The sequence below is a fragment of the Gavia stellata genome, chromosome 1 (genome assembly GCF_030936135.1).
Source record: "Gavia stellata isolate bGavSte3 chromosome 1, bGavSte3.hap2, whole genome shotgun sequence".
NCBI classification, from domain to species: Eukaryota; Metazoa; Chordata; class Aves; order Gaviiformes; family Gaviidae; genus Gavia; species Gavia stellata.
Window position 1 is genome coordinate 3085401 of NC_082594.1, and position 18944 is coordinate 3104344.

Here is an 18944-nt window from a genome sequence, read left to right on the forward strand (position 1 = left end):
TACTGCTTTGATTGCTGTTTGTATGCCTTATTTGTTATCGCTAAATCAAAATTGTGATGGGAGTCCTTTAAGATGGCTTTAATGAAGGCTATTTTAAGCACCCTGGGTCAGCTCGATGAACGTTAAAGCATGTGCCCAACGGGTTAATGAAGGACATGGGTCTTCAAGGATGTTGATGTAACTTGTTTTTCTTGTTAATTTAGTACTCTTAGAAGAATTGCAAAGTAAACGTCTGCTTTTCAGGGTGGACCTCTGAACAGCATTGAAATCCACTTGGGAGAGGGAGGCAGGCGTTGGCATATCAAGATACAAGTCTGCATTTCCATAAAAATAGCTGTGTATTTGAGCACTTCCTCTTGTTTGGATGAGGGCTGTCACTACTGGCAGTCCTCGATTTGCTCCTTCTGAAAGCAAGATTGAGGACTTGAAGACTTGTTACAATCACAGTGCTTTCTATGTTCCTTTTTTCTCTCTTACTTCCACAAGAAGCTTAAAAAAAAAAAAAAGCCTTGGTTAGATTTACTTCCAAACTGTGATAAATGTATACTGACAGTCTTTTAAATATGAAGAATAAAAATGAGTTTTAAATGTTTAGTTTTGAGATATGCTATCTAAAGAGCTAATTGACACCACAATGTGTTTCACTGATATTGCAGCTTAAGGGTTTTTCAGTAAACCCACATAACTGTTCAGAGCTAGAACAACTACCTAGATTTAATAAAACAAAGGCAAGCAATATGTTAAAAGTGCAAATAATTGAAAATTTTATAATTCCCCCCCAAAAGGTATAAACACACACAACTGTTTATATAGCAGCAGGCATTATTTCACTGATCCCCCAAGGTTGTTTATATAGCAACAGGCATTATAACAACACTTTCTGTTTTCATAATTGTGGTGCTTAGTCATCTGAATCCCAGCCAGTGCTCCTTCATACTCTGAAAAGTCATCCAGGATCTTGTAAAACAATTAACTATGTCATTTTATTAAAACTTGCATTTTACATTTCTGTCCCAGCATTTGACATCCTCTGAAAACCTTATGTAAATGCTTGGCTTCTAACCAACACTGCGAACTTGATTGAAAGTAGACTTTTGCTTCTATTTTTGTTTGTGGGTTTTCACATTTGTGGAGCAGATGTCCTTTTAAATGCTTGATGCTATCAAGAAAAACTCCTCATTTAACTGAAAATAATTCAAAATTGCTCTTGACTGCCTTTAACAGTACGTGAGCTTGGATAGTGAAGTAGTGGGTTGGATCCGCCTCTTGTGTAGATACAGACGGTGCTGCGACATCAAGGACCAGTTGCCTGCAGTAGAGACTAAGGGAAGTGCAAAAATGCTGGAGGTTTCGGTGTAGACTCGAGTATTATGTATAACGTACTGAAGTGGCTGGTACTTCGGCTTTTGGAACTTTGTTAACATAGTTTGAGCTGTAAGAATGCTTCTACATGCCTTAGAACAAAATGGCTATGGCTGGGGAAACAATGTGGTAAATGGTGAACAGATTAGTTCAGAACTGGAGTCATTCTGCACTCCCAAAAAAGGATATTCCAGTCGAGGTATTCTGTGGTTTCTGGCTGGAGGTAAATATATATGCTTGTATACCATTAGTCATTAAATACTGCTACAGGAATTAGTATAGGAAATGGGCTATTCTTCCTTGCACATAAATGCAGGATATCGTTATTTCTCTTAAGAGTCAGCCCCTTAGTGGCAAGAGCCCTAATTTTGATCTTGGGTGCAATGTGATATTACCCAGAAATAGAAGGATAGCTAAATGGTTTCTTTTTAAGCCAACTTACTTGAAAAACTTCAATAGTTCTAGTACTTCTTATCTTACGGACTTTATAGGAGAGTAACTGAACCTTTGCAAGTTTATATTTTAATCAGTTAACGAATGAGGGAGCTACACTTGTCATGACATTTGACGAATGAATGTTTTGTTGTGGAGTTGTTACCTTTAGAAAGGTGGTAAGCTTTTATGTTGTCTGATATGATTTTAATGAAGTATAACAGTCTAGTTGACAAAATAAATTACTTGGAAGAAGCTTGGATGACAGGAGTGGGTTAGATTCACTGATTTACAGCTGACAACAGGCAACTTCCTTCCACTAGAAGTTCAAACCGTTGCACAGAAGGAAATGCAGGTAGAAACTGGAGTATTAATTCTTTTTTTTTTTCCTCTTCCTAAAGAGTCTAAACCAATTACGACCGTCTTGTTATGAGTTAACTTTAACTTGTTTGTCATGCCTCACCTACGGCTAATAGTGTGGTTGTGTTCGCTGGAACAATTTTCTTAGTCTTTGATGGCAATTAAGTGTTTGAACATTTTATTGGAAAGCTAATACAAGTTTTAAGAATAAATCTACCTTTCACTCTGAGAACCGTTATTTTAAATGCAGCTTATTTTAGCATTTATGGTTTTCTGTGATGTTGGAATAAATAGCAAGCGTAATATAAAATACCCACTTGTATGATAGGCTGGTCTTCTATAGAGGTAGAGCTGGCCTTAATGTAAATTTAATTTCCTCTTTCTTCAGATTCTTCTGTACAGGTTCTTCCTGAAATTGTCTTAGGACAAACAAAAACCTCAGATTTTACAAAAGCTGTCTAGGCAGTTACCTACTGACAGTTATAAATACTCTCTATCCTCTTTTCAAAGTCTTTTCGTAATGCTGAAATTCTTAAGTTTATCACACCGGATTTGCAGTGTCAGAAGTTTGGGATATAAGTTTTCTGAGAAAGGAATTGAATTGGATGAACTTAGATTTGTTTTCTAAAATCCTGTAGAAACATGAATATGTTTTGGGTTTTTTCCAGTTACAGTTCACTATTCACTTCTTTACATCTCTAATTAAATAGCTTGGAATGATGTCAGTTAAACACAGAAGCCAAAGCAAGAAAGTACAATAAAATTTTGAAACTGTCTCTTTTTGAGATGAGTAAAAGGAATAAATCTGTGTAATTGAAATAAATTATGAAGTGAGATTTTTTTTTTCCTTAAATATCAGTACCCTTAAGTTATTCTGTCTTGAAACGTTCATAAAGTATGATGCATCTCATCTGCTACGCTTGTTTCTGTGGAGTAAGTGTTGCTAGTAACTGGTGTGAGAGCAGACTCAGACTCCTGTCTTGAAGCGTTGGACGTCTTTAGATTATTTGTTTTCCAGTTCATGTTTACTATGTGTTTTTGTTCAATCAAGTAACATTTCACACAGCACTTGGGAAAATGAAGCTGTATATAGGAGCTAAATATTAGTAAGGAAGTGGCAATTAATGTTTTATTACTCGAACATCATTAACGATTTACTCACAGTCCCATGGAGAATACACGGCCATAAATGTGAACACAAATCCTGGACACTTGTTCACTCAAATTAAAACAGGCACATTTTCTTTGGATGGCCGGGTCTGTAATATCCTGAAGGAACAATCTAATCTTTAAATAAAATGCTGCTTTTGCAAATGATGCTTGGTTCCTTTGGAAACTTAGCGTGGGGCGGGTGGAGATGGGTGATGTTTAATAGCAACAATTGTAATGTGAACTCAGTTTCTCAGGAGAATCAAGACAGCATGCGGTCACCTCTTTCCACTTTTGTTTTCTTACCCAGACGTCATGTTTCACTGCTCTCCTTCTTGCCTCTTTATTCTTTCCATCCTCCATAATGCTAAATTCTATCTTTAAGTTCCTTATAACTCTCATGGGTGAAGCAGCTGTCCTCTCCCTACATTCTTCTCTTTTTAAAATTGATTTTGATGTTAAAGAGTACTTGTATGAATCCTATTGTAACAGGTCACAGGTGATGGTTATTACTGTTGTTCAGGGTCTTGCTATTTATTGGATGAGGTGGAGTAACTATCCCTGTATGTATGGTGTTGGCTGTTAAAAAATATTAAACTTAAGGAAAGGTGTATGAGAAATGCTTTGTGGTTTGGGAAAAAAAAACCAGTCCTTCCTAATGATGCAGCATTGTCAGAAGGTAAGAGCAGGAGGAAGAAGACTTCTGCTCACTTAAGTAAAAGAGAAACTGCATTTTTTTTCTCCCCGTGCTCCTGTTTGCTGTGTGCTGTACATGTAGTGGCTTCTCTCATTCAATAGAGGTAGAGAGATTTCCCTTTTGGGGTGTGTGAAGACTACTGCAGACTGCTGTGAAGCAGGAGTTAACCTTGTTGCATAAATGAGGGAGTAATTTTGGAACCAGACTAAAACCTGGGAAATAATTCATGGCTCTGATGCTTTGACTCATTTTTAATTTTTTTTCTGTCACTAGAAGGCAGATGAGTTTTTCAGCAGCTTTTGGGATTACTTGTAGGTTTGTTCCATAAACACATTGTTGTCTGCTTGTATTGATACAGACATATAAGGTGTTTGTACACGTAAGCTATTACAAGGCCAAAATAGAATGCAGTTTATAAAGTTAAATCATAATTTTTTTTCAAGAGGTTTCACAAAACTTACATCCTAACTTTACTTACTATGCATCTCTACTATTGCAATATGAAAACGTGTTTTAGCAGAAGCCGTGGGTTTGCTCATATTTTGATACAAGAGTGTCTCATATGCATTCCTCTGATCTTGGCTGTTGGAAGTAGAGAGATCCCTTAATCCAATTCTTTTCATGCTCTGAAACCTTAGAATTTAGGGATGACTATAAAAAGGGGTATTCTATGAACATTTGATTGTAGTAGGAGGAACAAATGTAATGTTTTTGATTTTATTTTTTTTCTCTTTTGCCCCAGGCTAGTTCTTTGGTTAACCAAATCCACTGTAATCCCATCAGGAGAATGTGGTGATCATTTAGTAATTTATATTGTATGGTTGTCTTAATCCAGGTTCTGTCATTGTAGCAGAAAATATGAATCCAAGCCCACCGTACGACTTGACTGTGTCCATATGGAAATAATAAACTGTGTAATAAATGGCCTCCTGTTGTACAATGCAGTACTGAGGATGATTTTCTTCCAAAGCAATTTTTCTTTCTAAAACTCAGACAAGCATAGAAATCATTCCCAATTTCAAGAGTCTTTTTCTGTGAAAGACTGATCGGCCCATTGTTTGGGAGAAGTCAGAAATCTTTCTAACCTAGAGGATGCTTGTGTACACCTTGCTTTCACGAATTATGGAAACGGGTGTGTAATTCTCAAAAATGAATTAAACTTTGAGTGGGATTGTTCCATGTTTCAGCAAGTAGCTCTATCAGTATCAAATTTCTGCAGTTACTGTATATGCATATGGGAGGCCAGCTGTGACTTCTAGATGGCGTTAACACCCGCTGAAAACTGCGTATTTCGTTGATATCCCTTCATTCCAATAGTCTTAAAGATAGTGGAATTTAGGATTCCCCCCCCCCCCCCCCCCATATTTTAACCACACAAGGGATAAATTTCCCTGCAAAGTTTCCCTGAAGTTTTGAGACTGAAACTTGAAAGACAGACTTTCTCCCTTCCATGTGCCGTTTTCTTCGGAGGTATTTTTAGTTTGGGGACTTCTTAAATAAGTAGTTTATAATTACCAGCAGTGACAGTTATGTCATGTGTACTTCATTTGATAATCCGAGGGTAAAAGCAAGTTGTGGTTTGTGTGGAGTCAGTGTATTGAATCTTTGCATTTATGTTTGCACCCACATGGGAGCTAATACTTGGGTTAAAGTAAGTCAGTGTTTGAAGCCTTTCTCTTAGCTACATAGCATTGTATTTGAATGCTGTGTTTAATTATGAGAATAATAGCAGCAGTTTAAATGTTGATGTAAGCTGTATAAGGAACACAGATTTAGATCAGTTGTGTGACAGTATGTATTTTTACTAGTTGATATTACTGTAATAATTCCACTACTGATTCCAGCATACATTGGTACGCTCGGGGTGACAGATGACACTTGCACGCAAATAAATGTTTTGAATTGGTGAATATGGAACATTGTGTTGAAATTTGGTCTTTTCACTTAATGGCTGTATTTTTATTAAGCTGTGCGGCTGCTCTCCTGTTACAGATTGGAAATGGGAAAAAGTAATGAGGTTTAACAGTCAGATTGACTGATTATTTTGTCCCTGTTCTTGGGTGGATTTTGCTAATACGAAGTTAGGAGTATTAAATGGAACATTTCCTTAAGGGGTACAGATCTCTTGAAACTGCTTGATTATTATCCTACACTTTCTTTGAAAACCTAGTAGATTAACTGACCATAATGTTAAATCCATTGGAATCTGGGATTTGGAAAGCTGTGCTAATTTTAGTTTTTTCTGTTCTTGTAGCTTAGATATCAACATGGGCTGAGTACTCCAGACCTAAGGCAAACTCTTCCTAACCTGAAAAACTTCATGGAGCTTGGGCTAATGGTTAGATGGTAAGTATTTTTTCGTAATTAAAAAGAGGTGGATGCTACAAAAAATTCAGCTGTAAAAATTTTTCACAAACAAGCAGCTCCTCTTCATAAGAGTTAAGCATGCTTGATGACGATTGATTTCCCCAAAATACAGGCCATGTAAGATGTCCACAATATTCCACTATTTTCTTCTGCTCTTTTAATATCAACCATGTGATGGGGCCACAACACTACTTGCAGGAGTGGGGAGAGCGGGGGAAGACTGAAAAGCAATGTTCTTAACTAAAGGGAGGTAAATTAATTGCTGCTAATGAAAACAGCTGTTGCATGTTTAGTGTTGTTACTAAATGGGAAGCTACATTAATGCCTAGCTGAAGGTTATAGTAACCCTCCAGGGCAATTCCTGATGCTTCTGCTCTGATGCACTTTGGAGGATCCACTCAGCCTGCTGTCTGTGTAGAAAATCAAAGCAGACTGGTTTCTATGTTATAAGACTAAAGTTAGTGTAGGCTTATCTTGCAGCAGTTGTTTGAGCATGGGGCTTGACCAATTCTCCTTGAACCCACTGAGATAAACTTTAGCAATGTGGAAGGCAATTTGCTAGCAAGTGTATTTCTGCAGGTGTTAGATGCTTTGTATTCTCATTTTTTACTTTATATTCTTTGAATTGTGTGTGCTTATGCAGCCTCTTACCTTAAACAGTTATTTTGTCCTGTGTTCTCATCTCCATTCTTTGGATGCCTGAATCCCACCCAAACATAGCATTGTGCTGTTTTAGGATCCCGAGGTTAATTATTCACTACCCAAAGTTACATAAGCCTTGTGTGGTCCCTGTGTCATACCTGGCCCTGTGCAGATGCCCTGGATACTCCAAGGTACGAGCTAACCCCAGCAGGTTTTGCTGCCAGATGCTCGGGTGATGGATATAGACTCCTTTGCTGCTTCAGTTGATCTGAGAAATAATTTTCTTTTGGCACATATTATGCTAAATCGAGGTGAAAGAGTGTTTCCAGTCTTCCTAAAGGAAACTAGTTCTTCCTAATAAGGTAATGAACTACAAAACACTAATAGCCAAACCTTAATATTTTTGGACTAGTATATGGCTTTTAGGGGAGACTCAAAACCGAGCTTGAGCTAGTGTTTAAATCTTATGTGACATGACACTAAGCATTGTGGCACTGGCCCTTCTTTAACAGTGGAGTTAAAGCTTTCTAGTCCTATTCATATTATATCTGAGTTCCTTTCATGTTATACAGCAGAAGTAGCAAAGCCTCTATTAGCATAAAGCAGACTAGTCTCTTGTCGTGTTCTGCATGGCAGGTATAGAGGCAGCATTGCATAAGGTGAATTTTTGTGGCGATGGAAATACTTTTCTGAAATTAAGGCAGAAAAAGCGTTAAACGATAAATAGTCTTAGCTTGAATAACAGTGGGCAAAGTCCGCTCTGATTTTACTATTCCAACAGGGTTCTTGCTGCTGTATTTTAGTAGGTTCCTAAAACGTTGCTAAGCTCTAAAAGTCTCTTTTTTTTCCTGCAGTATGTAAACATGGGAAGAAAAACGCATCAGTTCTAAAGACACTATGTGATAGCACATCCTTTTATGCAAAAACAAACCCAAGCTTTTTGTTATTGCTCCATTTGAAAATTATAAGAGCAGGCTTCAAACAGGGTTAGTTCCTCAGAGTAGCACAGCTCAATATATCAAACCTTTGGGACAAAAGTTATACTGCAGTGGGTAACAGTGCTGAAAATCCTATGGGATGTTGTCCTGCCACAGCTTTTTCCAGCCCTTATTTCCATGTCACTCACTCTTTGCCTTTGTTATCTTTCATTCCTTGCAAGGAAACACCGATCAATGTGAACGCTAAGCTAGTGTCCAAATTGCTTACTCTGGGAGGAGAGTCTTGGCAAAGGAAAACAAATACAGGAGTAGGAAAGAGTATCATCTTTGAGCAGTGCTGTAAAAAGTGTTGCCTGACGGAAATTCAACTTGGCCAACAAAACAGTGGAAGTAAACAGGCCCTGAGAAAAGGAAGCTCAGTCCCTTGTGCAGTTTTATTCTGTCAGTAATTTCAAGCACAGCTGAAAAGATTCTCCCTGCTTTTCTTCTTATCCCTTAGCAAGATGCATAAAGAAAAAAACCTTTCTTCATCAGGGAAAAATATTACCGTGAGTTTTCGTGGGGTATCCATCACTGTGACGTAAAAATCCTAAGATGACCTGTGGTCCCCTAAGCAAATCGGAAAATGAAGGGCCGAAATACCTAAACCATGACTTCTGGAGCACTTGTGTGTACTCATCAGCAGAGTGGGAGGGGTGCAGGTGGTGAGTGTCTTCTTCAGTCTTGAGTAAGCAGAGGTGGATGACTCTGGGACATGTTAAATGGGAATAATTTTCAAAGCGTAGGTGTCTGTTCTTCCCTTCTGGTGCATGCTGGCTTTGAGGAACTGATAATGGAACCTTTAGTTACACCTTAGAGGCTTTGCCATCATGCAACCAGGGTGGTGGGGGGTTTTTTTCCCCTGTAGGTGATACACAGTCATTAGCAAGACAAAACACATTTTTCGGCTGGATAATATTTCAAAACATGTAGGAATATTAAGCATAGTTCTCTGGGAGTATCACGTTCCCTCCTTCCCCCCCCCATGAATGTCTATGCCTCATTTCCTTCTCACCTCCAAAACTTGTATGAATAGTTGTTCATTTTTAACTTTTTTTAAGGCTAATGATTCTAAACAATGCTTCTTAGTACTTCCTAATAATATAAATAGAAATGAGGCTTTACAGGGAGTCTAGCTCAGGGGGAAACCTGGCTAGACTTTCATAATCAGGCATTGCCGTTGAGCACATACATAGCAGAGTACAGATGCCCACTGTCTTGTGGATAATATCTGATTACATATATTTAAACAAGCATAAAAGCCACCAGCTGTTAAAATGAAGATTTGAAGGTATTTTTTGGTTTCAGGATACTGTAGGTGAGTCATCTGATACCCTCTGCCACAGACCATAGTCAGTAAAGTATTTCCAGGTTATCCTTCATTTGCAGGATGAGAGCAGGAGCGTATGAGGCAGTGATGGGTTTTTCTTATCTAGAGATTCACTTGCACTGTCTGGTTTGTTTGGTTTTGTTGTTGCTGGTCTTCCGTTTCTTTTCTTAGCACTGTAGCAGGGTTTTGCTGAATTGAAGTTCTGTCAAATCATAATCACACTGGTAAAAAACAACACTTATGTTGTACTTAGTTTCTCTTTGAACAGGACTGATTTTAACTCCTAGCCCATGCATCATCCTCATTTTTGCTTTTGTTTAGAGACATCTGTATTTCTCTGCAGTCTGGAATGGAACTGAATTCCCTAGTTATTCAGGATAACTGAAATACATAGTTATTTCAGGCTTAACCTTTCTCTGATAAGCATCAGTTTAGATTTGAGTACAAAATAGTTTCTTTACCCCTTCAGATTAAAAACAAACAAACAAGAAAACCCCACAGCTTTTGTAGAAGAGCCCACCTATTTCATACTTCTATCAGAGCAGATTTGGCAGTTGTCTTTAAAGTCTCAGCTTCGGGATTTCATGAACTCGGTTGTTCTGCCTGGAGCTCTGGGGCAGCCCTTGGCCCTGTTGAAGGACTCCAGTGCCTTTGCATCAAGGTTTAATTGCGTGGCTGCTGGATCCCTCTGCCTGGTGAGATTTGTGTTGGTTTGGTTTCTCAGGCATGACGCTTAAATGATAAATACGTGTTTTCACGTCCCAACATGCGTGATTTATTGCAGCAAGCTTGTGGGTCTACAAGCTCTGCTTCCCTCTTCATATCTCTCCTGGCACCTATATTCTGCTATGTTTACTTTTCTTCCCCCTTACCCCTACTGCAAAATATTATTTGTACTGTATGTAGACGAAATCAAGACAGATCAGTTGGTTTCTGCACACACTGTTATGGAGGCTACAGAACTGCAAAAACTTATTTTTCTGATATCAGATGTGGATGTTGACTCTTAGGGTGAAAGATGATGAGCCAGAGTTGTTGTTGATTTAGACCGTCCCAGTTGTGGTCCCCCAAATCTTTTCTGTTTCCTTTTGGGAATAATTCTCTCTGTTTCCAAGTTTTTAGCCCTGGAGTCTCACTGGCTTCCAGAAAAGCAGCTCATTTTTAAGATTAGCTTTTGCTGATGCAAAAGGCCCTATGCAGTTTTTCTCTTAAAGTCTTTTTCTTTTGAGTATGCAGTTTATTGCAGCTTTTGAGAGAGACCAAGTCTTTGCTTATACATACTCTGTACATTTTGGGCATTGTTTTATTCCTTTTTGCATGTTCGGATTTATCTTTCACAAGTCAGGCTCTTTAGATCATGGTTGCATGAAATTAGAGACTCTTTCATTTTCTCTCTTATTCTTCAGCTTAATTTACTCTGTGTAACTTTTGAGGGATAGTGTTTGTGATTCTTAACAGCAAGTAAAGAGCGCACTGCAAACTTGAGCAGTCCACTGAGAATGAGATTTTTTCCTAGTGAATAGATTAGACAATAGGCTTATCTAATAAATATGAGATACTCCTTTAGAAGGTCTTGTCTGTAGTCAGGGAGATGGCCTTTTGAGCCTGCATTTAAAAGCTTTGCCCGAAAATACTGCGTGCCAAGGCTTAAATTTCTCTTTCGAAGGTATGTCTTGATTCATACACTGCTAGATTCAAGAGGAGGCTAAAACTTAATGTTTGAGTTAAGAAAACTCTGGTAGCTTAATTTATGAAGAATTTTTTTTTTAAAGCGTGTGTCGGAATGTCTTAGCTGCCAAAAGACGCAGTTTCACCTTAACTTCATATTGGCAGCCTCCCTTTGCAGCTCTGTCACTATTGTGCGTTATTTAAGCAGTAATCTCTAAGAAGGTGAGAAACTATTATTGCTTTTTAGCAGAGTTGACATGATATTGGCTCAGAGCTGCTCTTGGAGCTTCAAACATTTCAGATGGCTATAAACCAACTTAAACACCTTCATTTAGCGTTCTTACTGCCATGAGGTCATAGTTTGCAACAAAAAAGATCAAATGGTGTTTAAGTTTTTTTTTTTTAAAGTATTCTCATACCAAAGAGCTGTAGCTGTGGATTTTGGCTTTTGGCCAGACAATCAAGATTTAGTATTTTGACCAGCTGTGATCCAGTAATGTTCCTCAGAGGAAACATTTTGTGGGGAGGAAAAGATACATATTTGAGCCTGTGAATTGTATTCTGTCTCTCATACTGCTTTACAGTTTCTCTGAGCCCCTTGCAGACAGATTAAATAATTGCAAGTGAATCTGACTGAAGAAACTTTTTATCAAAACTGCAAACGGATTTGCAACCAGAATCTGTTCACTAAGAAAATAACTTTAGAAATGTTTGTGTCCTACCTCAATCGCTTTATCTCGCCTGTTTACAGCACAGAGTCTGTGTCTTAGAGCCTTAGGTCTGTAAGAATGCCCAAATGGACTAATTATTGACTAGTGAAAACTAATATTTTGGGGAGAAAACAGCTACTTTAGTTTTGCTGGCAGTAAAACTTACAGCTGTAAGTTAGACTATTATGAATTGGCTTTTGAGAGTTGGATGCGATTGAAACACTGAGTTTGGTGATGATGTAATTCTCTTATCTATAATGTCCAATAAATTTGAGGTTTCTCTTTTTTCTTTTTTTATATTTAGAAATTCTGCTTCTTGATAGCAATTCAGCGTATGCCTATTCAGCGTATGCCTATACATAACCAGTTCTAGTCTGATCCAACTTGATGACTAAAAGTCATTAAGGCCTCAAGACAGTTCATCAAATCAGTTTTTATACTCCACTAGTCGCAGGCTGTTCTTTTTGGAGAGGTGTCCACATCTGTTTGCTGTCTCAAAAGATTGACTGAGCAATTGTGGCTGGAAGCTGAACCAGCTCAACCCTAGTAATTCGGGTCAAGGTTGTACCTTTACTCTAAGGGCTACGTTCCTGCAAGCCAAACAGTTTCTGGGCAACTGAATGTTATTTTTCTAATGTGACTTGCTTTTTTTATACATTTTATTAATTCTGTAAGCTGTGAAGCTGATAAAGCATCTTTCTCTGGACTTTGCCATGATGCAATCTATGAATTCTGGAAACAGTACAGCCTTTTCCTTGAGGAAAACGCAAATAGAATAGAGAACCTCCATCAGCTGCTTGTTTTCATGAAGATTAATAGCAACTTAGTATTTCTGAGTTCTGTGCCTCCCTGTAAACATTACTTTTGAACCAAAACCTCAATTTGACTTATCCTCACCTGGAGGAAGGTGATGGAACAGGAAAATATCCCTTGACTTAACTGCTTAACCCACTGTACCTACAGCCTTTTTGGTTTTTATTCTACTTGCCTGCAAGACTATGACCATCGTTCTACTTTACAGAAAGCTATTCATCTTCTCATGTTTGCCTTCTAGACACTCGTCACTCAGCCTAAACTAGTTGCCTAGGTTGCTCCTGAGGTCAAGAGGAGGCATCTTGAGAGGGTGATGGTCTCTCAGATCATAAATGGCTCTCAATAGGGTATTACCCACCCTTTTCTCCAGCAACTGTGGAAGGAGCCTAGGCAATGAACTCTTAGATGGCTGATCTCCAAAGTCCTTCATGCATATTTACTTTTATCTAAATGCCTTAGATAATATTTGATAAGCAGTTAAGCCATTCTGTTGACTTCATTCCTGCTTTCTCAGATTTGAGCTGCTTTCCCCATATTTATTCCTGACTGAAGCTAAACCCATCCTATCCATATTTATTGGCAGCAATGGCCAGTTTCAGAAATCTGCCCGCATTTGTCTCCAGCAGCTTAAAACCTGGTTTTGCAGTCTTAAGCAAGGTCCATTTCATTCCATGTAGTTTAAGGAACCTGGCTGCAAGTGCTTTTTGTTCTAATTCATTAGTTCGAACGCTTGTATGATAAATGAGTATCATTCCTGCTTTACTGCCCTATGGGGCAGCCCTTATGTACTCTATTAACTGGGAAGTTATTTCATAGACGAGGGAGATTAGCTTTGTATTGCTGCTACGTTTAGGCTGTTAGATCACTTAGTATAGATCATTCTGCCAGTTCAGCTTACTAGGAGGGGAAGATTTTTTTTTGGCTGCTGGACTAAAGAGGTATTGTTCAGGCATACATAGTGTGTTAGCTTAAATAGCCTTGTCATAACAAGCTGTTTAAAAACTCTCCTGGTCCTGCAAGCTAATTAATTTCTCACTCGTTTGCCTGTAAGGCCTAGATTTACAAAGAATTTAAGTTCCTCCTAAAAAGAAACATGCCTAAATTTACATACTCGCTGGAACAGTTTGTAAAGCTGCTTCTCTTGAGCTAATTAGACACAACAGTTTTCACGTTGTTTTACTCAGACACTTAAACTTCTGCTGCTGCTGCTGCTTCTTCCTTCTGCTGCGTAGAAAAGTTGCCATTGTGCCTAAATTGTACTGGACAGCACTTGCTGAAGGTAATTTGGGGTTTGCCAATTAGGCAGCCTTATGCCATACTTAAGTCTTTGCCCTTTAAGGAGTTTGATCTAAGAGAAATTAATTTGAGCACGTTGGAAGCACGGTCCAGCACAACTGAGAGTAGTGGGTATTAATCATTCAGATGGTGAAAAGGCTTTGCCTTGCGTTTGATCTGCCCAAGAATTACTTGTGTTTTGCACAATGGTGTGCCTCTGCAACTTCAGGAGCTAGGATTAAACCTAGGATTGCTTTCTGCTCTTCTTCCCCTCCTTCTCACCTGAGGTAGCTCTTACTCTTGTGAGATCTTGTGCTGCAAGGTGATACATTCCACAGGAGGGCCCACTCCAAACCTGTCTGTAGGCTGGTGTTCAGGCCACTGTGTTTGTAACTTGTCTGGACCCTCTTCTGACTGCTTACATTTCAGGCAAGAGCTTTTATCACTAAAATACTGTGTAAAGGGTAGATAACCTTGTGATTGTTTTGAGAAATGCTCATCTGTACTTAAATCCACAAGGTACAACTTGAAATTCTTCCTGGATTAGATTTTAATCTCTTAAATGCCTGTCACAGGGCTGTGGATGGTTGAATAAAGTCCGGAGAAGTGTCAGAATTTCCTATAAACCTTTCTTGTCGCTATGCCTAGATCAGGACATAGGAAGCCCTCGCTGCTATATAGGGTGTTGCAGATCTGATGCTTTGGCGTCAAACTTTTCCCTCTGCAACGGATACTCCGCAGAACAACTAACATGATGCGTCTGTGCATCTGCCATCTGTTGTACATGGGGGGAAAAAGTTACCCTTGTTTGCCTGTACATCTTGCATTATTCTATCTGTTCCTAGTCTTGCTTTTTATTTCAAATGTCTGGGGCTGTTTCTCTGGAATCTGCAGCCCTTCTGGGTTCCAGTTCAGCAGGAATACATTCCTGTTTGACGCATCCCTGACATCTTGATAGAAACCAAGAAGAATTATTTTTATCTTTATTGTTGCAGGGGATGTAATACTGGAATCAGTTCTGGGAATAGACCATTTGTTTTAGTAAGGGATGGCAATAGGTGGCCTTTGAGTTTGAAAGGGAGCTTGTATGCAAATGGCTTTCTTATGCACCCCACCTTCTTTTTGAATTGCGTACATGCTCGCTATTTTAAATGGTATTAGACAACTGGTTTGTCAAATAGGTCCAGACTCAGGAACACATTTTATACAGCTCATTCTAGAGCTGCAAAAAGTGTGTTGCCCTTTGGATCTTGAATTGACAATACAGTACAAACAAAACAAAGCAAACTTCAGCAACAGGGTGGTTTTTTCCAAGCAAAAATACTAGACTGAGCCCAGAACCCGTCTCTCCTCTTTGCATATCTCTCTCTTCTTGAGCCTCCTGCATTTAGAGCCACAAGGTGATGGATGAGCACAGTGCACATATCCAAGCCCTTGTAGCACAAAGCTCATAGCTCTCCTGCCTTGAGGCTCCCCCTTGTACTCCTCAAGACTCATGACAGGCTCCTCTTAGCAGCAAGACTGCTCCCAGCCTGTGCTTTGGGCTTGGTTTTGTAAGGAGAGGGGAGGTGGGGGGCCTTTCCTGCCCAGTTCCACAAAATGCAGCCGCTGCTTGGCCTTGTTTCTGTGCTTCAAGGTGAGACATGCATCTTGCCACATCTCTTCGGTAAGATGTGCAAATGACCATGTTGCATGCTATCCTGTCCAAGTAGAAGGGAGATAATTCAGCTCTGCAACATCTCTGTGTCTGGAATGGGAAAGGAAGCAAAGCCTTAGATACCTTGCACTGAAAAGCACCATCTGCTTAATTGCAAAGTGTCTTATAATTTGAACAGTGATCTGCAGTAATGAGTTATCACTTGTCCATGACAAATTAGTTCACATAAACATAGGTTGATGCCCCCTTGGACCCAGAGAAGTGGCTTGAATGATATCTGGCTGTGTGAATATATGCACATCTTGGAATTTGGGTAAATTCCTAAAACTTACCATTTAATTGTAAAGTTTTCTAATAACTTGATACAGAGCAAAATCCCATGTTTTGCTGCATTTAGCTGTTAAAGCTGAAAGCACAGTGCTTTATTTCCTGTGCTCGCTCTTAAGGAAGAATAAGCAAACCTAGAGGACATGGGAAAAAGCTTCTTAGCTAAGATTTAAGATAAACAGAATCTAATCAAATAATACCAAGTATTCATTTATTTTCTGAATCAAGGCTGAAAGCACTAAGCTGGGGGCAGGGAAAACAGACCATTCCCAATACGTCTGCAGTGCACAATGCCTAAGTAAAGTTCACAAGTGTCCTGCCTTAGGTTCTTGTGTTTGTCGTGTTACATCATTTTAAAAATAAACGGCTGATTGTGTAGGGATTGGTTAAAGTATTTTAAAGTCTCTCTCTGGTCAGTAAGGGACTGAGGGCTAGTCTCCAAGACAACATATACAGCGCTTGCTAGCATCTGTGGCACATACTGCTTTCTGTTTTGTCACCTCTGTTAAGAATGCTCCAAACCTTCGCAAACAAAGCTGCCAACGCTACGCAGGGTTTGCATTAAAAAGGTCTGAAACAGCGGTTGAAATCCAAGAAGAAAGTTGATGTTTTTGCTGCTGGCTGCATGTGTGGTGCTTATCTCTACTTCTCTGTCCGCAACTGTAAATTCTGAAAAGCAGCTTTTCCTTAAGGTAATTTGAGGGTTTTATGGAAGCCCTACACAAGTATTAAGGGGCAGCCTGGGAGGAGGTAAGATGGGAGAGGAAATTAAAGAGCAGTAGTCCTCCACACTGCCCTCCCGTGGGGATGCTTATTTTTCACAGAGGGGCTTTTTGCAATCTAGCTTTTCCTATTTACAAAGGGGAGCAAAAAAAAGAAAAATAATGTGGAAAAAGATCCACGCTAGGGACTAGTCATAGCTGCTATTCCAAGATTTTTCCCCTGCAAGACAGATCCCAAAATGTATGAGGCCTTGAGCAGAAGGAGTTTCTTTTAAATGGAGTTAATGAAGGAGACTCATACTGACAGCAGTTGAAACTTGGTGTTACATATTCAGCAGATCAGTAATAGCTGTATTTTTTTTTTAATTTGAAAGGAAAATGAACCGGTTGCTTAAGTTAATGTACAACATACTATTTGCATATAGGATGGTGATTATATTTGGGTAAGGATTAAACTGACGAAGGAGAATTCACATAACACACCCCAGGTGATGTAAAGCGGATGTTCCAAATTATAGACCCTGAGACAGTGTAAGTGGTCTGTGGAACTGTATTAAATAGTAAAATCAAACTTGTAAATTAAGCTTGATTAGTTCATGTTCCTCAAGAAACCAGGGTTGACATTTGTCCAAAAAGTTTTGGAATGGTTGGCACAGAAAAGCAGAAGATCTGGCAAAAATAATCCTCTGCAAATAGCAAAGTTAGTGTGTTTTTTCTCCTTTGTGCAGCTGTCAGGAAAGTCCACTGTTGGAAGAAGTCGCTCTTAGAGGATTCAGCCATTATTACTCACTATTGAAGAGTTTATGATGGCCCAGTACGGGCCATAAATACATAAATATATGATCAACAGTAATAATTCATAAAGTACAGCTTCGTCCTATAAAATGGTGTTAACAGTATGAATTAACATAACGTGGTGGTTTCTTGGGTGATTGACTCTTCAAACCATGGAGCTTTGTAAATGTTCCTACACGATCTTACCGGTTTTCAGTAAAGCTGTCCTCTGGGGTGTCTTCTGTAGTTCATACAGCATTAAACACATTTGGGGTTTTAGCACTTTAGGATGCAAGTAGTTGGCCAAACAGAGCCCGGAGTTGTGATAAAATAATTGCTTCAGCCTTTGGTTAAACATCTGTATTGCTCGTGAGCATGTCTGACAGCTGTGATTTATCCTTTCCTTCTTTTATAGTGATCGACACCATACATCCAGTGCAATTCCCGTTCCAAAGAGACAGAGCTCTAGCTTCGGCAGATTGGATATTGGCTTTTCCAGTGGGCTTCCTTCTCCAGATAAAGGACTCCGAAAACGAGCCAGCACGGGAAACGAAAGACTACAGTACAAAACTCCTCCTCCTAGTTACAACTCGGCTTTAACACAGCCTGTTGCCATCACAGCCCATGTAGGAGAGTTAGATAAAAAACCTGGGTCAATATCTTCCTCCTTGGATACCTCTATGGACTCCTCGAAAGGAAATACCAAGAAAGGTGAGGACTTGTGCAGCAGTTTAAATGGAGAAAACGGGAACCTAAACAATACCCAAGACCGGCAGGAGTCTTTCCTAGGACATACTAGTGCAATAAATGGGTCGTTTCTGCCTGGTGAGTGCTCTGGCACTGCAAGCAATGAGCAGCCCTGCGAGTTTCGGCCCTCGCTCGGCCCTGTCCTTTGCTGCACTGTGGAGCAAGCAGAGGAGATCATGGGGATGGAAGCGACGGGTTTCAGCACGGGAGATCAGCTAGAAGACTTTAACTCCATCCCGGTGGAGCATGCCGTGGCAGTGGAGTGTGATGAACAAGTCCTAGGGGAGTTTGAGGAGTTCTCTCGAAGGATCTATGCACTGAATGAAAACATGTCCAGCTTCCGCAGACCGCGTAAAAGCTCGGACAAGTGAGCTTGGACAGGGATTTGGTAGCAGACATTGAGGTGAAATCAGTGATCTGGAATAGAGATAAAATTGCACTTATTCTTTATATTAATTATAAAAAAATAAAAAAGCTAAAGCTATTCCTATGGTGTTAGACAAATGGACTTGAGCATGATAACACAGGATCATGGTATATTCACAGCCCAGGTAAATTTTGATTCTGCTTCCACTCCTCTTATGCCTGGTATTTATAATCTGTTGGAATATTTTTTTTAGGCGTTGGAATCTGTTTATAAAAGGCTTTCCTGGAAACAACTTCTAGCGCTGATCAGGCCCTTCTATGAATATTTGTTAATTTCTTAATTATTATTTAGAGTTAAATTTATTTTAATCTTTTCAGAAGAAAGAAAAAGTTAATTTAAAAAATACATTTGTGGTAAGACCTCTTCATTTTCTCCCATGTACTCCTGTGTTTTCTTGAGCAATGTAGTCAGTGTTACAGAAATACCATGAATTTGTTACAATTGGAGAGCTTTCTCTTGGCTGTGCTCTGTAGCCTTTGAAGTTCTAGTTTGCACTGATGGGTCTTCA

General features: G+C 39.3%; 1 protein-coding gene across 1 annotated transcript in view; it reads left to right on the forward strand.

Annotated features, from left to right (window-relative positions):
• Positions 1–18707, forward strand: part of UVRAG (UV radiation resistance associated) — a 97414-nt gene extending 78707 nt beyond the window's left edge. The window contains exons 14-15 of the mRNA XM_059815497.1: positions 6255–6346; positions 17678–18707. Coding sequence (XP_059671480.1) covers positions 6255–6346; positions 17678–18380 — 795 coding nt within the window. The 3' untranslated portion in view covers positions 18381–18707. The remainder of the gene's footprint in view (positions 1–6254; positions 6347–17677) is intronic.
• Positions 18708–18944: the final 237 nt, after the last annotated feature.